General features: G+C 39.0%; 1 protein-coding gene across 2 annotated transcripts in view; it reads right to left on the bottom strand.

Annotated features, from left to right (window-relative positions):
• Positions 1-1400: 1400 nt before the first annotated feature.
• The window catches only part of CYTH3 (cytohesin 3), a 52053-nt gene continuing 40114 nt past the window's right edge, over positions 1401-13339 (bottom strand). The window contains exons 10-13 of one of the 2 annotated variants that reach the window (XM_087730870.1): positions 6064-6140; positions 5911-5982; positions 5630-5784; positions 1401-4955 (exon numbers count right to left, since the gene is read on the bottom strand). In XM_087730870.1, coding sequence (XP_087586996.1) covers positions 4883-4955; positions 5630-5784; positions 5911-5982; positions 6064-6140 — 377 coding nt within the window. In that variant the 3' untranslated portion in view covers positions 1401-4882. Of the gene's footprint in view, positions 4956-5629; positions 5785-5910; positions 5983-6063; positions 6143-13339 lie in introns of both variants that reach the window. The other variant, XM_087730872.1, reaches the window with a different exon arrangement.

The following is a 13339-nucleotide window of genomic DNA, read 5'->3' as shown; positions in this document are numbered from 1 at the left end:
CTTGTCTTAAGTCTCAGTTGTCTGTTTTGTCTCTCTAAAGTGTCTAGTTACAGACAAATTCATACTGTGATTTTTATTTTTATTATTAAATGCTATCAAACTGTGATGCACTTATTATTCACTGGTCCTGCATCAGGAGATGAGTGGGGAACCTGTATTAAATACAGTTCATCTGAATAATCTGTCTGGTTTATACAAGCTGTGTTGTTCAGAGATGTCTAAAGTTTGATCTTTGTTTTTTTAAAGATAAAAAGCACTTGCCCCACTGTAAATATATAGCATGTAAAATTTATATAGTATATAAATACAGCAAAAGTTAAAATGGATTTTTACTTGAGTTTTACTTGAGTTATTTAACATGCAATATGTCATGTGAATTGACAGCTTTCAGAGTGTGTTTGATACTCAAGAAATCAGATCTTCCTTTCAGTGGTAGGTGAGAAGATGCTGTCGGTGTGACCCAGAGAAGATAAGTAACTTGGGACTTCAGCTGCCTAGACAAGAATGCAGAAGGCTTTCTCCTTTGAAGTTAAAAGCTTCTAAAACCAGGCAACAGGTTGGAAGCTCAGCAGTAGCTTTTTATTGTGTGCGACACTAAAAAAAAAAAAAGGAGCAAGGTTAATGTTTTACTAAGTACTTAAAGTAATATTTTGGTACATGGAGAACACCATAAAGCCAAACCATAAGTGTACCCTGCATAATGTTCCTATGGCAACAGTTTGTGAAGTTACATAAAGTAACATGACAAAGAAACCACATACCTTTCCTGTATCTGGCTTTTTTTTCCTCTTTTGTCCTTTGGCTCCAAGATTTGGTGTCTTGTCTTTTGTCTGATGAATAACTCCAGCATAAATGTAGAAAAGGAGTTTAAACGTTGACTGCTGTACCTCCATGAAGAGCTCCAGAAGCCACAACTGCCTGAACTAGCTGAGCGGTCCGTGGAGGGAGGCCATTCCTGACAGCTTCAGATCAGAGCTACGGAGAAGCAGACTGGGCAACTGCAGCAGCGTTAGCCGTTTCTAATTGGGGGAGGTCTAATTAATCGACTCGAGGAGCAGAGATCCCCGCTTACATTTGACCGAAACTCATGGAAGGGAACCGACAAAACGGCTCCTCAGATTAGGGTGGCTCTCGAGGGAAACCAGCGCTTAATGGAGTAACACTCACAGTTGGAGCATACTTTACTGAAACCATCTATTTTGCAGTTGAAGGTTTTTCTCTCTGAAAATTTAAACCTGATGATTTAAGTTAGCATGCCTAAAGCTAGGGAAAGAGGCCTGTTACTTATAAGAGCAGTTACAATCACGTGCTGTAAAACTGAACCTTAATTTCTAAAAAAAAATCTAAAAACCAGCAATTGCCTCCCAGGTATTCTTGGTAAATGAGGAGCTATACACTAGTATAGTTTCACACTTTATTTCTGAGAAACTCTCCAGATTTAAGCAACAAGTCTTAATGATAAATGAAAACAATATTGCAGTGGATTTACATAGGACATCACATTTTTAACAATGACTGATATGGAGTATTTGTCATGCAAATCACTTGTGTACACCAAGTAATACTTATATCAACACATCTGTACAGTATTTACATTTTATATTTAAACTCTAGCTAGAAACATTTTCCAAGAAAATATAGAAATGAAACTGGTAAGTCACAAGTCTTTAGTTTGTAGCATTTGGTCTACAACAGACCTAGCTTTTCCAGCAAGCGTATCTACGTAGATATGTAATAAATCTTTAAAATATGCATTGGTTTTATATATGAAGCATTATAAATGCTGCTCAGTTTACAAAGGTTCAGTTTTGTACCAGTTTAAAACAGTTCAAAATGTTAAGTGACGTAGAGCTTATTTTGTCAGAACATTGTAAAATTTAAGTCAGTCCAGCTGAGCTTAAGTATTATGTACAGTTCTCTCCCTAGATTGCACTGGCAACGTGGCCGATGTTAGTGGCCGAACGGTTTAGAGGCTGAGCGAAGCCACGCACGCGGCAGAAGCAGCAGTGGCTCCTGCTGGCCCCCGCAGTTGGCGGAGGGCAACGTTAAAAGCAAAGAGGTGAAGAATCGTGCAGGTCCCAGTGCAACAGGAAGGGAGAAGTCCGGTGTTCCCAGAGGACTCTTCCTCAGCATGGCCAAACCGTAACAGATACTGCTTTAGGCCACCGAGCAGCTCGTCTTAGTAGCTACCCCTGGACTTGAAGCTCAATAAGAAAGGGAAAGGTTGAGAGATTTTGCTTCACCCTCATGGATAGTACCTGATTTGGCCAAAATTTTCACAAGCCACTCTGTTTTACTGGCCTCGTGGCCAGTGGAAATTTTGGGCCAGTTTCACTCCCTGTTAATACTGTTACAAAGAACATTTGAAATCAAATATTATCACACACAAGAATGCTATTCCATTAGCTTTGGTAAATGAAATAGATATATTGAGCACCACAAATAGCTGTTTAAGATGTCGCATTTTAATGCTACAAAATAATATATTTCCCGCTACGATATCCTCAGGTATGTGTTACGCTAAATAATTATTTCTGCTGGATATAAGAACTTCAAACTAAATACAGTAAGTGAACTCTCAAGGCATTTCCTTCATGCTTATAGGCAGACATCCTCACCTGGTTAAATAAATAGATTTTCTTGAAGGTGATATTTCAGAAGATAAGAATTGATACGAAAGTGCTTCATGGCTTATTAATGCTTCTGTAATCTCACATCTCTCCAGAAATACTTTATTTGCTGCGTCTCACCTTTACACTCCTTAGTACCACTGATTCTGGCTTAGCACTATTTGCATTACAAATCTACCCGTCCAAAGCTAAAACTGATGTATGCACTGCTTGAAAACAAAACTTGAAGTTGCGGAACAGAAGACTCAAAACAAGCGATGTTAGCAGCTCCATCATCATCCTGCTTTGCAGACACAGGACATATACAACTTAATTCGTTTCTGTGAAGGGTTTAAATGTGATCCATTAAGCAAAGATGTCCCCGCACTGACAGCTATTCAAGGATTCTACCTCCTTTGGTTGAGTTTTACTCCCTTTAAAGTACTGGGAGGTGAACATCCATCCAAGTAGACTGCAATTCCACAGGCTCCGGGGAAAATCTAAGGTGGAGAAAAGTTTGCTTTGTTCTCTTCCTCTCGGCCTTTTATGCAAACATGCAATAAAGCAAAACATTCACAGGCTGACACCCCATGCAAAAGAAGGCAAATTAGTAAGACGGGAACAATGAAGCAGACTCTCCCTTACGGTTACAAGGAGATTTGAAACAGATCAACTTTCCAAGTCTGTGGTTTTACCAGTGCAGCACATTTCCCCATTACGCATCCAGGGCTGCTGCTGTAACTCCAACAAGCAAAACTGCTCTGACAAAGTATCGGGTCTCCAAAGCATTCACTGGCACAGCAGGCACGGCTCAGGTTCAACAAGTTTGTGAAAAACTGAGTGCTAACAGAAGCGGTAGGGCCGAAAAAACCACTTTTTCCCCCACTGTGGAATTAGGGGCTTTACCTTAAGAATAGTATGTGCGCTATCAATAGAAAAGTGGTGTAGTAAAATCTGCCATAACAGTTTACATGTTTCCGAAAGACTATCAGTAGGACCACAGAAAGATCCTCCACAAATTAACAATAATAATAAAAAAAGTCATGCTTGTGTGGGAGTTTAGCTGCACTAGGTAATTGATGTGTTAAGATTTTATTTTTTAAGTAAAAATAAGGATGTCTATTCATTTTTTCAATTTCAACTGCTGAAGCACAGATCTGAAAAATCGCCTTTAAGAATGCAATAAAAATACTGAACTTTCTGTATGTCCGAAGTTGTTACCGAGCAAAGGAATGAATCCTGCTTGCTTAACTGTCTAGGGCTGTATCTTACAGAAAGATTTCACCTTCCTGTTCTTTCCCTTTAAAAACATTAGACGCATGTGAAATTACTTGGGGGGTGTTTCCACATGCAAAGCCTAAACTCATGTAAGCCCTGCCATCTTACTCCTTTAGTAGTTAACTTAGTGTTAATTCAACTACAACATACCTGAAACATAAGAAGGATGTTACTATATAAAAAGCAGATTAAACTGGTCATTAAATCTTACTGCTTATTGTGAGTGTATGAGCAGACAGGAATGAGTTTTAGCCCACTGGCAAATATCAAACCACGTCTGTACTTAGTGTCATGTCTACAGACTCAAACCTTTGCTGTTGGAACCTGCATGTATTTCAGTGCATATCAACTAAACCCTCTGGCACTAGTAAACTACGTAGCTGCCAGTCTACCGCTGAGTTGCCTTTCTGAAGAAGAAGAAAAGCTGTTTCCATAAAGGTAGGGGAGCGAATCCTGAATGAAAGCTTCACTCAGCTGTTCATTTACTGCGGAACACACAAGGCTGGACAACTGGTGTTGAGATTGTGGGTTTTCTGCTTACAGAAGAATGAAGTGCTAGATCGTGCTGTACTCCACCTTTGGTGCTGCGTTTCAGTGAGAGATGAAAGTCTTATGATCACTCCCCCTTTTATGGGAAATGTGCTCAAATATAGGTATAGGGCATAGGTATAGGGCATTTCACTATTAGCCTCGAATTCCTTCCCTCCCAACCCAAGTAAACTGGAGTTGTAACTAATATAAGTGAAAACGAGGCTTCCATGTTTTCAGTTGAATTAAGTTTCAATATAATCATCCTCTGGGATTTGAGGCTTACTTCAAATTATATGCCAATAACTATTTACCCTGAAAGGTCTTGCCAAGTTTTTATGTCATAGTAAAGTGTATACATATAAAATTTACAGTTATTGTCATTCAGTTTGTCCAATTTTTACATTATCACTCAAGTGTATGCTCATTTATAGGTTGATGCAGGTATATGAGTTGCTGATCATGTTCTATTTCTTATTTGCAATTCTTCGTTTCCTTGTTGCCAGCATATCATAAAAGGGATCCCTGCTGATACTTGCTCTAGAAGACAAAAAAGGAATCATCAGTTTGGTTAACAAATATCTGTTTTTGAAAACTAAAACTATCTTGTTCTCTTCCCTGTGGATGACTCCATGGTCTTAATAAGATAATAGATGGTTCACTTCTAAGCATCACCAATATTTCTTTAGAAAAAGATGTTATTCAGCTGTGATTTGTTAAGAGTTCATACCTTCATCTTGACCATTATTTATTTCTTTAAGTGTGGGTCTGCTTTATAAACCTTACAAGATAAAGTCAAGCTGTGAAAGTTTAAAGCTGCACTGTGAGCATGCTTAAGATAGATGTCACTAAACTTTAAAGCTGCACTATGAACATGCTTAAGATAGATGTCGCTTCACCCAATTGTCAGGTGAAGTAAGAATCTAATAAAATTAGGGTTAAAGACGATTCACACAAGGCTTTACATTTGCTTAAAAAAACCAAAAAAATCCACATTTTCCTCATTTGAATTACTAGCCCTATTTCCTTAGGACCAGACAGTAACAGGAGACTTGTATCTTGATCCGTCAGCCCCACGTAGCTTGTCATTAATCCTAGAGGACGTTGCCACATCAGAATTCTTCAAACAAGTTAGAATACAAATTCTCTTAATATCTTACTCCAAAAAGAGCTTACACTTCATTTCTGAAAGACATTTAAGACTTTAAACTCACTTGATAGATTTAATCCACTCTTCTTTTTCTTCTGGGGTGGGAGCAGATATTCTATACACTACATGGTTGCCTTCCACCACTCTACCATCAGCTTCTGTCTTACATGCTTTAATCACTTGACCTTTATGACTGGGGTTATAGAGCTCAAAGCAGTTCTGGAGGGTAGAAATGAAGAAATAAATTTAAAAAACAAAACAAAACTGACACACATCTTCAGTTAACACTACATCTAAGTTCTATATGGTTTACTTCATTTAAAAAAAATTATGAAAGTATCTTACTGGTTTTCTAGGGTCTTCAACTTCTCTTATACTAAGATTTTCTAATGGAATAATTCCTCTAGGTTCTTTGTCCTGAAATATTAGGAAAATATCACATTATTAGCCACGTAAATACCTTGATCACAAACGAAGTTCATTGTAATATATACTCACTGTTGTGTATTCAAAGTAATACAGGCAATTATCAGTCAGAATAAACCACCTCCGTTTCCATGTTTTTACTCTTCCCCCTACAATCAAAAGATATGGCTGAATTAAACTTGTGTTGCTGTCAAGGCTTCAACAATGGATAAGGAAGTCATTTAGTTTTGCTTCTTTTTCAAAATATGGCTTAATTACTTAGTCGTAAATGGATCAGGCACAGATGAGCTGAGGTTAAAGGAACACGTTACTGTAACTCTTGTACTAAGATCAAACTCCTGAGACAGCATTAACTATGGTGTTGCTGACCAGCCACAAAACTGTATGCTCTGAAGCTGTAAATGTCTCCTCTCTCACGGAGAATGAATGCAATGGTTTAGCAGTCAGACCTGCTCCCTTTGTCCATGCCATCACAGTTGTTTACTGCATCAAAAATATTAACACTATACAGCCCTCAGAAATGCAGTCGGTGCTGCTACGGCAAAGGGAGGCCAGTCACCAGCAAAACCCACAACTGGGTTCCAGCAACAGGACCAACCCACTCCACAGACTGTCTTGTACAAGGAAAGGGTCCCATCAATAAAATGAAGGGCATTTTATCACCTTCCTTTCACTCCACTCGTGAGCATACATGTGATTAAGATCCTATCTCTACTTCCAGATTTAACATCAAGTGCATAAGATGCTTGTAAACATTATTAGCAGAATAAATATGATGTGTCATCAATAAGGAGCAAATCCTATGTTAAAATGTACCATTTTTAGTCACTTTTCAACATTTAGTATTTTAAAAACAAGTTCTCTTTATAGGTTAATATATCATTGAGTACACCTGACAGAAGAAATAGCAACTGCTCCAAAAATGCCAATTTTTCCTGCATTAACAGGTTAGACAACAGCAACCACACAGCTCCTCTTCCTTACACCTGCTAATGTCACACTGTAGGGAACAGTTCCTTTTAGGAACACACACTGTCTCGGCCCTTTCAGCTGGTTTTCTGCCGCCAGCTACTTCAGAACACGCCTAGCATTGCACAATTACATTATTTTTAAAACTCATTTCCAAGAAAGACAATTGTAGATAAAGCAGTCATGTATTACTAATATACAGGCTTAGTTCCACCATAGTTATCTGACTTCAGGATTATGTCACCACCTGTGCATCATCCATTCAGCAGTGATTTAGTCTCATTGACCCAACATCTCAAAATAGTAGATCTTGCTATTGAACACCTGTGCATAAAAGAGTACCATTAATATACATAAGAACCCCAATTTAATCCAAGTCATATAACTAAATCTAAGACAGGAGCATCATTTTTTAATCTTTTTGTTCTACTTGAGATAGCTGGGTTTTTGTTTAGTACAGAAATCCAAATCATATTAAATTAAAGAACAATTCTAGGAATATCATGAAATCTCTTGATACCAGCCTACTACGCGTTTGCATTGCAGACCGAGTACGTTGCATGTCGTTATCTTCCTTTTGCTTGGTTTCATGACCTACACGGTAACTCAGTGCTAACACACTGCAACGTTCAATGTACTCAATAAACTTTATGTTTCCACTACACGCACACACATCTCAAGAAAAATTTAATCTGCAAGCAGGTGCGGTGAAATAAGAGAAGGCAAAATAGTGCAAGATGCAGAAGCCGTGACAGAATGAATGGTTGAGTGAACTGGAGACAGTGAGGGAAGAACTGGTGGCATTTTAGTACAACCACTGTGACAGATCCTTAAATAAAGCATTGCAGAAACATTCAAACCGGCACGTAAGTCACTAGAAAAATTCCCATCACCTTGACTGAGAGCTGGTTCAAGGTTCATCAGGAAGTATTTGGGCTGGGAATGGCAAGCTGACGAACTTGAGCTTGACTCACTTCCAGATCAATGAATAAGCAGCAGCTGAGTCAAGACAACTGCCAGGGCAGTCCTTGCTATTGCCATAACGTGACATTTTTTCACACAACCCAATGTTCATTGCGTGATTTTAAGTCACAATCTGCTCTCTAAGGTTAACAGGCTGACACCATTTAACGTTTTTATGGCACAGAAACATCACCACATTTTTCGGGCTAACAGGTAACATCAGCTAGCGTCAAATGTCATGGCTTGCCCAGTTCTAGTAGAACAACAGCTCAGCAGGAGAGAGGATGAAACAAACAGGCAAAGAGATTACCATCACAGAGGCAGCTTAAATTAAAGAAAGGTGTTTCTCATAAACTGTGATACCATGTCAAAATACAATAAAAAAATAATCATGTAATAACCATATATTTAAAGGCCTGCTTATCACTTAAGGCAGAAACAACGGACCTACAACACACACCTCCTAGAACAATACGAAGTGCCAAATAGTAAATGACAGTTGAGTTTGCTGAAATTTTTCCTGACAACATCCCCTCTCTTTGGAAAGGCCAGATTTCTCAAGCCTGAAACCTTCTGTAATCAGTTTTGATGAAGCTTTTGTCACAAAACATTTCCCAGCTCCAGGACACTATTGATGTTGAGGCCAGAAAGAAGATTAAACATCTCCAATGACATCCCTCTTGCTGCTCCCTTCTCCCTAAAACAGCCAGTAGCTCACCGGGTTACAGCATTCATGTGAGCGGCGAAAACAGACCCCAAGTCCCTGCTCCACCAAGCTATGAGTTACTCTTCCAGAAAAAAAAGCAGCAAGGCAGGATTTTTTGGCAGGAACTATTCTCACATATAAGTCTCCGTCTCCCCACCCCATTACCTAGTTGCAGCTGTCAACAGCACAGAAACTCTAATAAAGCTTGAAAAGCAATCTAATCTGTACTCGTGAAGTTTGCAGGTGTCACCATATAACATGCATTTAATATGCCTTTACAATGGGCTAAAACCCAAGAAGCTGGCTGATAAGGCTTTGTGGCCCGTAAACGCTGCATGCAAGGTTAATGGGTAAGAACTCGTGATAACAAAACAGTCTTTTCCTCGGCCGAGATTGCTGTAGGCTCACAAAACAACAAAGGGTTTTAGTAACATACTTCATATCTTATTCCAGCTCCCAGCCTTTTAAAGATGAAAACTTGAAGGAATTAAGTTAGCAGAAGAGGATCACGAAAATCAGAGTATGAATCCATAAACATTTACAGACACAGAGAGATCTAAGTACTTCTCAAAGATCTGATTAACTAAAATGCAAAGACATCTCAAACAACAAAATAAAGAAGCACGGTATCATGTAGGTGGAAAACTAAGGAAACGACAAGAAGAGGCCACAACAAGGCAAAACGTACAGAAAGAGGAAAAGAAACCCTCTTCACCTGTGTGACCCAACATAGGATTATTTTTTTTTCAACTCTGGGCAAAGTATAAACTAGAGCACAAGGTAAAAGAAAACACCTACACTAAAGGGAAAAACAACTGGCAATGACTTAGGAAACACCAATTTCGAAATTAAAAAAGGCCTTAAGACTAAAGGCAACAATGTATCTAAAGTTCGAAAATTCGACCCAAATCTTCAGTACATTTATATCAAGTTTCAGAGGGGAAAGAGATGCACACATCAAGAATGTTTTTTTCTTCTCGGTTCACTTAGATACCACTAGGCAGAACGGACTCGGAAACTGTACAGTCATACAGATGACTGGATCAAAGTTTGGGTTTCTTTGAAAAAGAAGTTTCCCTTGACCGCAACATTAACTGCCTCAACCGGGAAGAGCACCAGTTACCAGGAGAGCCCGGCAGGTCTGGGAAGGCACCAGTTTCCTGAGCAGCCACCGCTGTTCTCTCGCCCCGGCTGAGGGAAGAGGAACGACATCCTCCCAAGCACAGATGCGCTGGAATAAGCGCCGCTGGCGGGACGGGCCCAGATGCGAAGCTTTTGGACAATCTCCAAGCTCTCAGTAACTGCCTGACTGGCAGAAAAAATTAATACGATCATGTGTCTGGCTTGAATCATTTCCTCTCCAGTTTGGTGGAATAATATCACAGTTTCCCTCAAACTAGAAGAAACCAAGCTATTTGCCAAGAGAAGCTGTTTAGGCAAGGAAACGCCTCCCTGTGCGAAACGATTGTAACTTGGGCATTAGGACAGAGAGCAGAGACAACCATTTCAAAATACTTCAAAAGTGGATGGCAGAAAATTTCACGGTACCAACACCGCTAATCATTATGACGCAGAAAAATCTAAAAGCTCATAATGTCTCAAGCTGCTCTAAGTGAGGATTCATTAGCACTCAGCAGCTTTCCATTTTTCACTTGTAGCATTCATTTTCATTACACCATGCTTCAAACAATGTAGAACTGAATGTTAATTTAGGTTTACCAAGATAACGATGTCTATATAAAGGCACCAGCTGAGTCTAGATAGATAAAACCAGAATTGCTGTCCGGCAGCCAGGTTTGGCACTTGGACTTACACAAAGTCACCTCTGAACAATTCAGAGCAGCAAACTCTCCAAAAGCATTTTGCACCCTCCCAGCTTTCTAAAACCCAGTGCCAGGCTAGAGAGCTAGGGTGGTCTTTAGGACAGATTAATTTTACCATGCGTGAAAGTTTCACGATATCCATCTCCTGCCCAGAGGATAATAAATACGGTGAGCTGGAACACTAAAAAGAGGGGCCCAAGTAGATAAATGGGAAGAGCTGACTATAAGAAAAACCAAATACAGAATACTGTCTTGATATACGGAGGGTTTGGGAGTTGTCTTAGTCTTATTTATAGTTTTATATAAAACTTTCTATTTCAGCTTTTAAGTATTATCACAACTGAGCACTTAAACTCAGGAATAAAGTCTCCTTAGCGTTTCAACAATACTGAAACTTTTAATATCAGCATCTTCCAGAACTGAAGGAAACCGTACCCATTTCACAAAGAAGTGTTTCCCAATAGAAAGGGACTGTAAAAATGCAAAAAATGTGGGTTGAGACAGTACTCTCAAACAGACAGTTTAAGCCTCCCAGCAAATAGGAAACTCAAGGTAGAGGAAAGAAAGAAAAGGAAAAAGGAAAAAGGAAAAAGGAAAAAGGAAAAAGGAAGAGAAGAGAAGAGAAGAGAAAAGAAGAGAAGAAAAAAGAAAAGAAGAGAAAAAAAAAGAAGAGAAGAGAAGAGAAGAGAAGAGAAGAGAAGAGAAGAGAAGAGAAGAGAAGAGAAGAGAAGAGAAGAGAAGAGAAGAGAAGAGAAGAGAAGAGAAGAGAAGAGAAGAGAAGAGAAGAGAAGAGAAGAGAAGAAGGTTTATTTCTGGTCACTGCATCTAAACTAGCAAAATGTACGTCTGTACCAGTTGGTGTCTGCTGAAAAAAATCACAGTCTTTCACAGAAGCGCAGCTTCACGCATTTACACGCTGATTCAGCGGAGGCTTCTGGACATGTTTCATTTCTTTATTCAAATAACCCTCATGCGACATAACCCTCATGTTACATGCAACACCCTTCCGTTTCACACACTCTTTTACTATTGGGTTTTCTGTGCACTGTCTCTCATCTACATCGTACGTAATGAAAAGTTGGTTTTATTGACCTTGCACCAGAGCCAGAGATGGGTTGTGCAGAAGTACCTGGCAGCTCTCACTGACTTTCAGTCACCTTTTTTCTTCAATTTCTCTGTTGCTCTATTTTTCATTAGATCTCTCATATGTCTTTTATTGATGGTTTCTTCCACAAGGGGTGTTGTCGCTGCTCTACACACACTCGCACTCTTGCTTGCACTCTCAGTATGTGTATAAGTATACGAAAGCGCACTGGCAGCAGAAAGAGAAATATGCACAGCATGGGCTTACACCCAAGCTCTTCTCCAGAAAGCAAATTTTATCTACATCATCTTGAAAGCCTTTCTGTTGAGATAGCTATCGTCTCATGCTACAAAATGGAGAGAAGCTGCAAAGTCATCTTTGAAATTGTGCCAGCTGAGCCAACACACGTCAAAAAGCAAGAGCTTTGCTTTTTTGCGTTAGAAAAACAAAGAGCTCTAAAGCGTCTGTACACAGAGGTCAAAATAAGACATTGGAGAGCATGCAAATTAATTACAAATGCTTCGTCTTCACATCTATTTTCTTCCAGCATTAGCATGACCACTAATTTCCAGGGGCAATCAGTAGAGCGGGCCCATGGCTCTAACCAGGCTCTACTTTCACCATACTCCCCCCACGTGCACCCGCCAGCACACAGCCCTTTTCATCCTTTAGTCACCATTCTTCAAGTGCAAAGTTCCTTCTACTTTAACAAGCAGTTATAGATTGAAGTGGCCAACAACTGGCTCTGCTGGAGTGTGTACTGGTGTTTTAGATAGAAGAGGTTTATTTCATTGAAAAACAAAATGTTAAAATAAAATGTCAGTCTCTCTTATATAGGAAAAAAATTCCCCAAGCCAAAGTGAAAAAGTGAATCCCATCAACTTTTAAAGAGTCTGTAAACAAGGGCATCTTGCAGTGCCAGAAGACTGCAAAATTACCAGAGGTTTCCACAACCTTAAATTTGGTGCTCATTTAAGATACTGTTAAGTAAGCTAAATATATTATTTACAAAGGAAAATAAGCAGGAAAAAAGAACAGCTTTTATAAATGCATAGTTCAAATGTAATCAATCTTTCAATAATCTAATATAATATATGCAAGTAACAAAATCACTCTGGAACTTCATTACAAGAGTAAGACACGTTGTTTTCTCTCAGTAGAAATTATTCTTCCCTTGTTACGTTCTTCAATGCATGAGAAAAGTATGCTGAATAGTCATCTTTATTGTTTTGCTTTACATGAAAACACTTTCTTCTTCTGCACAAGACACTCGCATGTGAGCTAGACACTGACGTGCCAGTCTTTCAGAGTACCACTGATGATACTGTTAGTGACACTGAGTGAAAAAGCAAAATGCTACAATAAACTTGATTTAAAAAAGAAAAAAGAAAAGAAAAAAAAACAGGAGGAAGGAGGAAGAAAATAAAAGAATGAGCAACTGAAGAAGAGGGGACTGGAAAGCAATCAGATACGTACCTCCTAATGCAGAATAAGCAGAGACAGCCAGTCACAGAACAGAAAGGTGATAGGTCATAGGCCATAAGGAAAACAAGAAGGCACATTTAAACCACTCATTAAAAAATCATAGCCAAAACCAAACCAAGAGAAACTCACAAATAATATGGAAAAATAAAGACATACACAAAAATAACTATTTGAAGAGAAATCCTTTTTTTTTTGTACACAGAAAACTGAGTTGAAATATCACACAGTTTTCTGAAATGACCTTATGGAGACTTAGTTGTTATTTATCAGTCACAGCATGTAAATACCATATGGTGTTTCCTTTTTGTCGCTGAGTTT

This window comes from Nipponia nippon, unplaced genomic scaffold (assembly GCF_047370975.1).
Source record: "Nipponia nippon isolate SJK-2023a ecotype South Korea unplaced genomic scaffold, ASM4737097v1 scaffold_5, whole genome shotgun sequence".
Taxonomy (NCBI): domain Eukaryota; kingdom Metazoa; phylum Chordata; class Aves; order Pelecaniformes; family Threskiornithidae; genus Nipponia; species Nipponia nippon.
The sequence above is the reverse complement of the archived record's forward strand: the minus strand, read 5'-3'. Positions and strand labels throughout refer to the sequence as shown.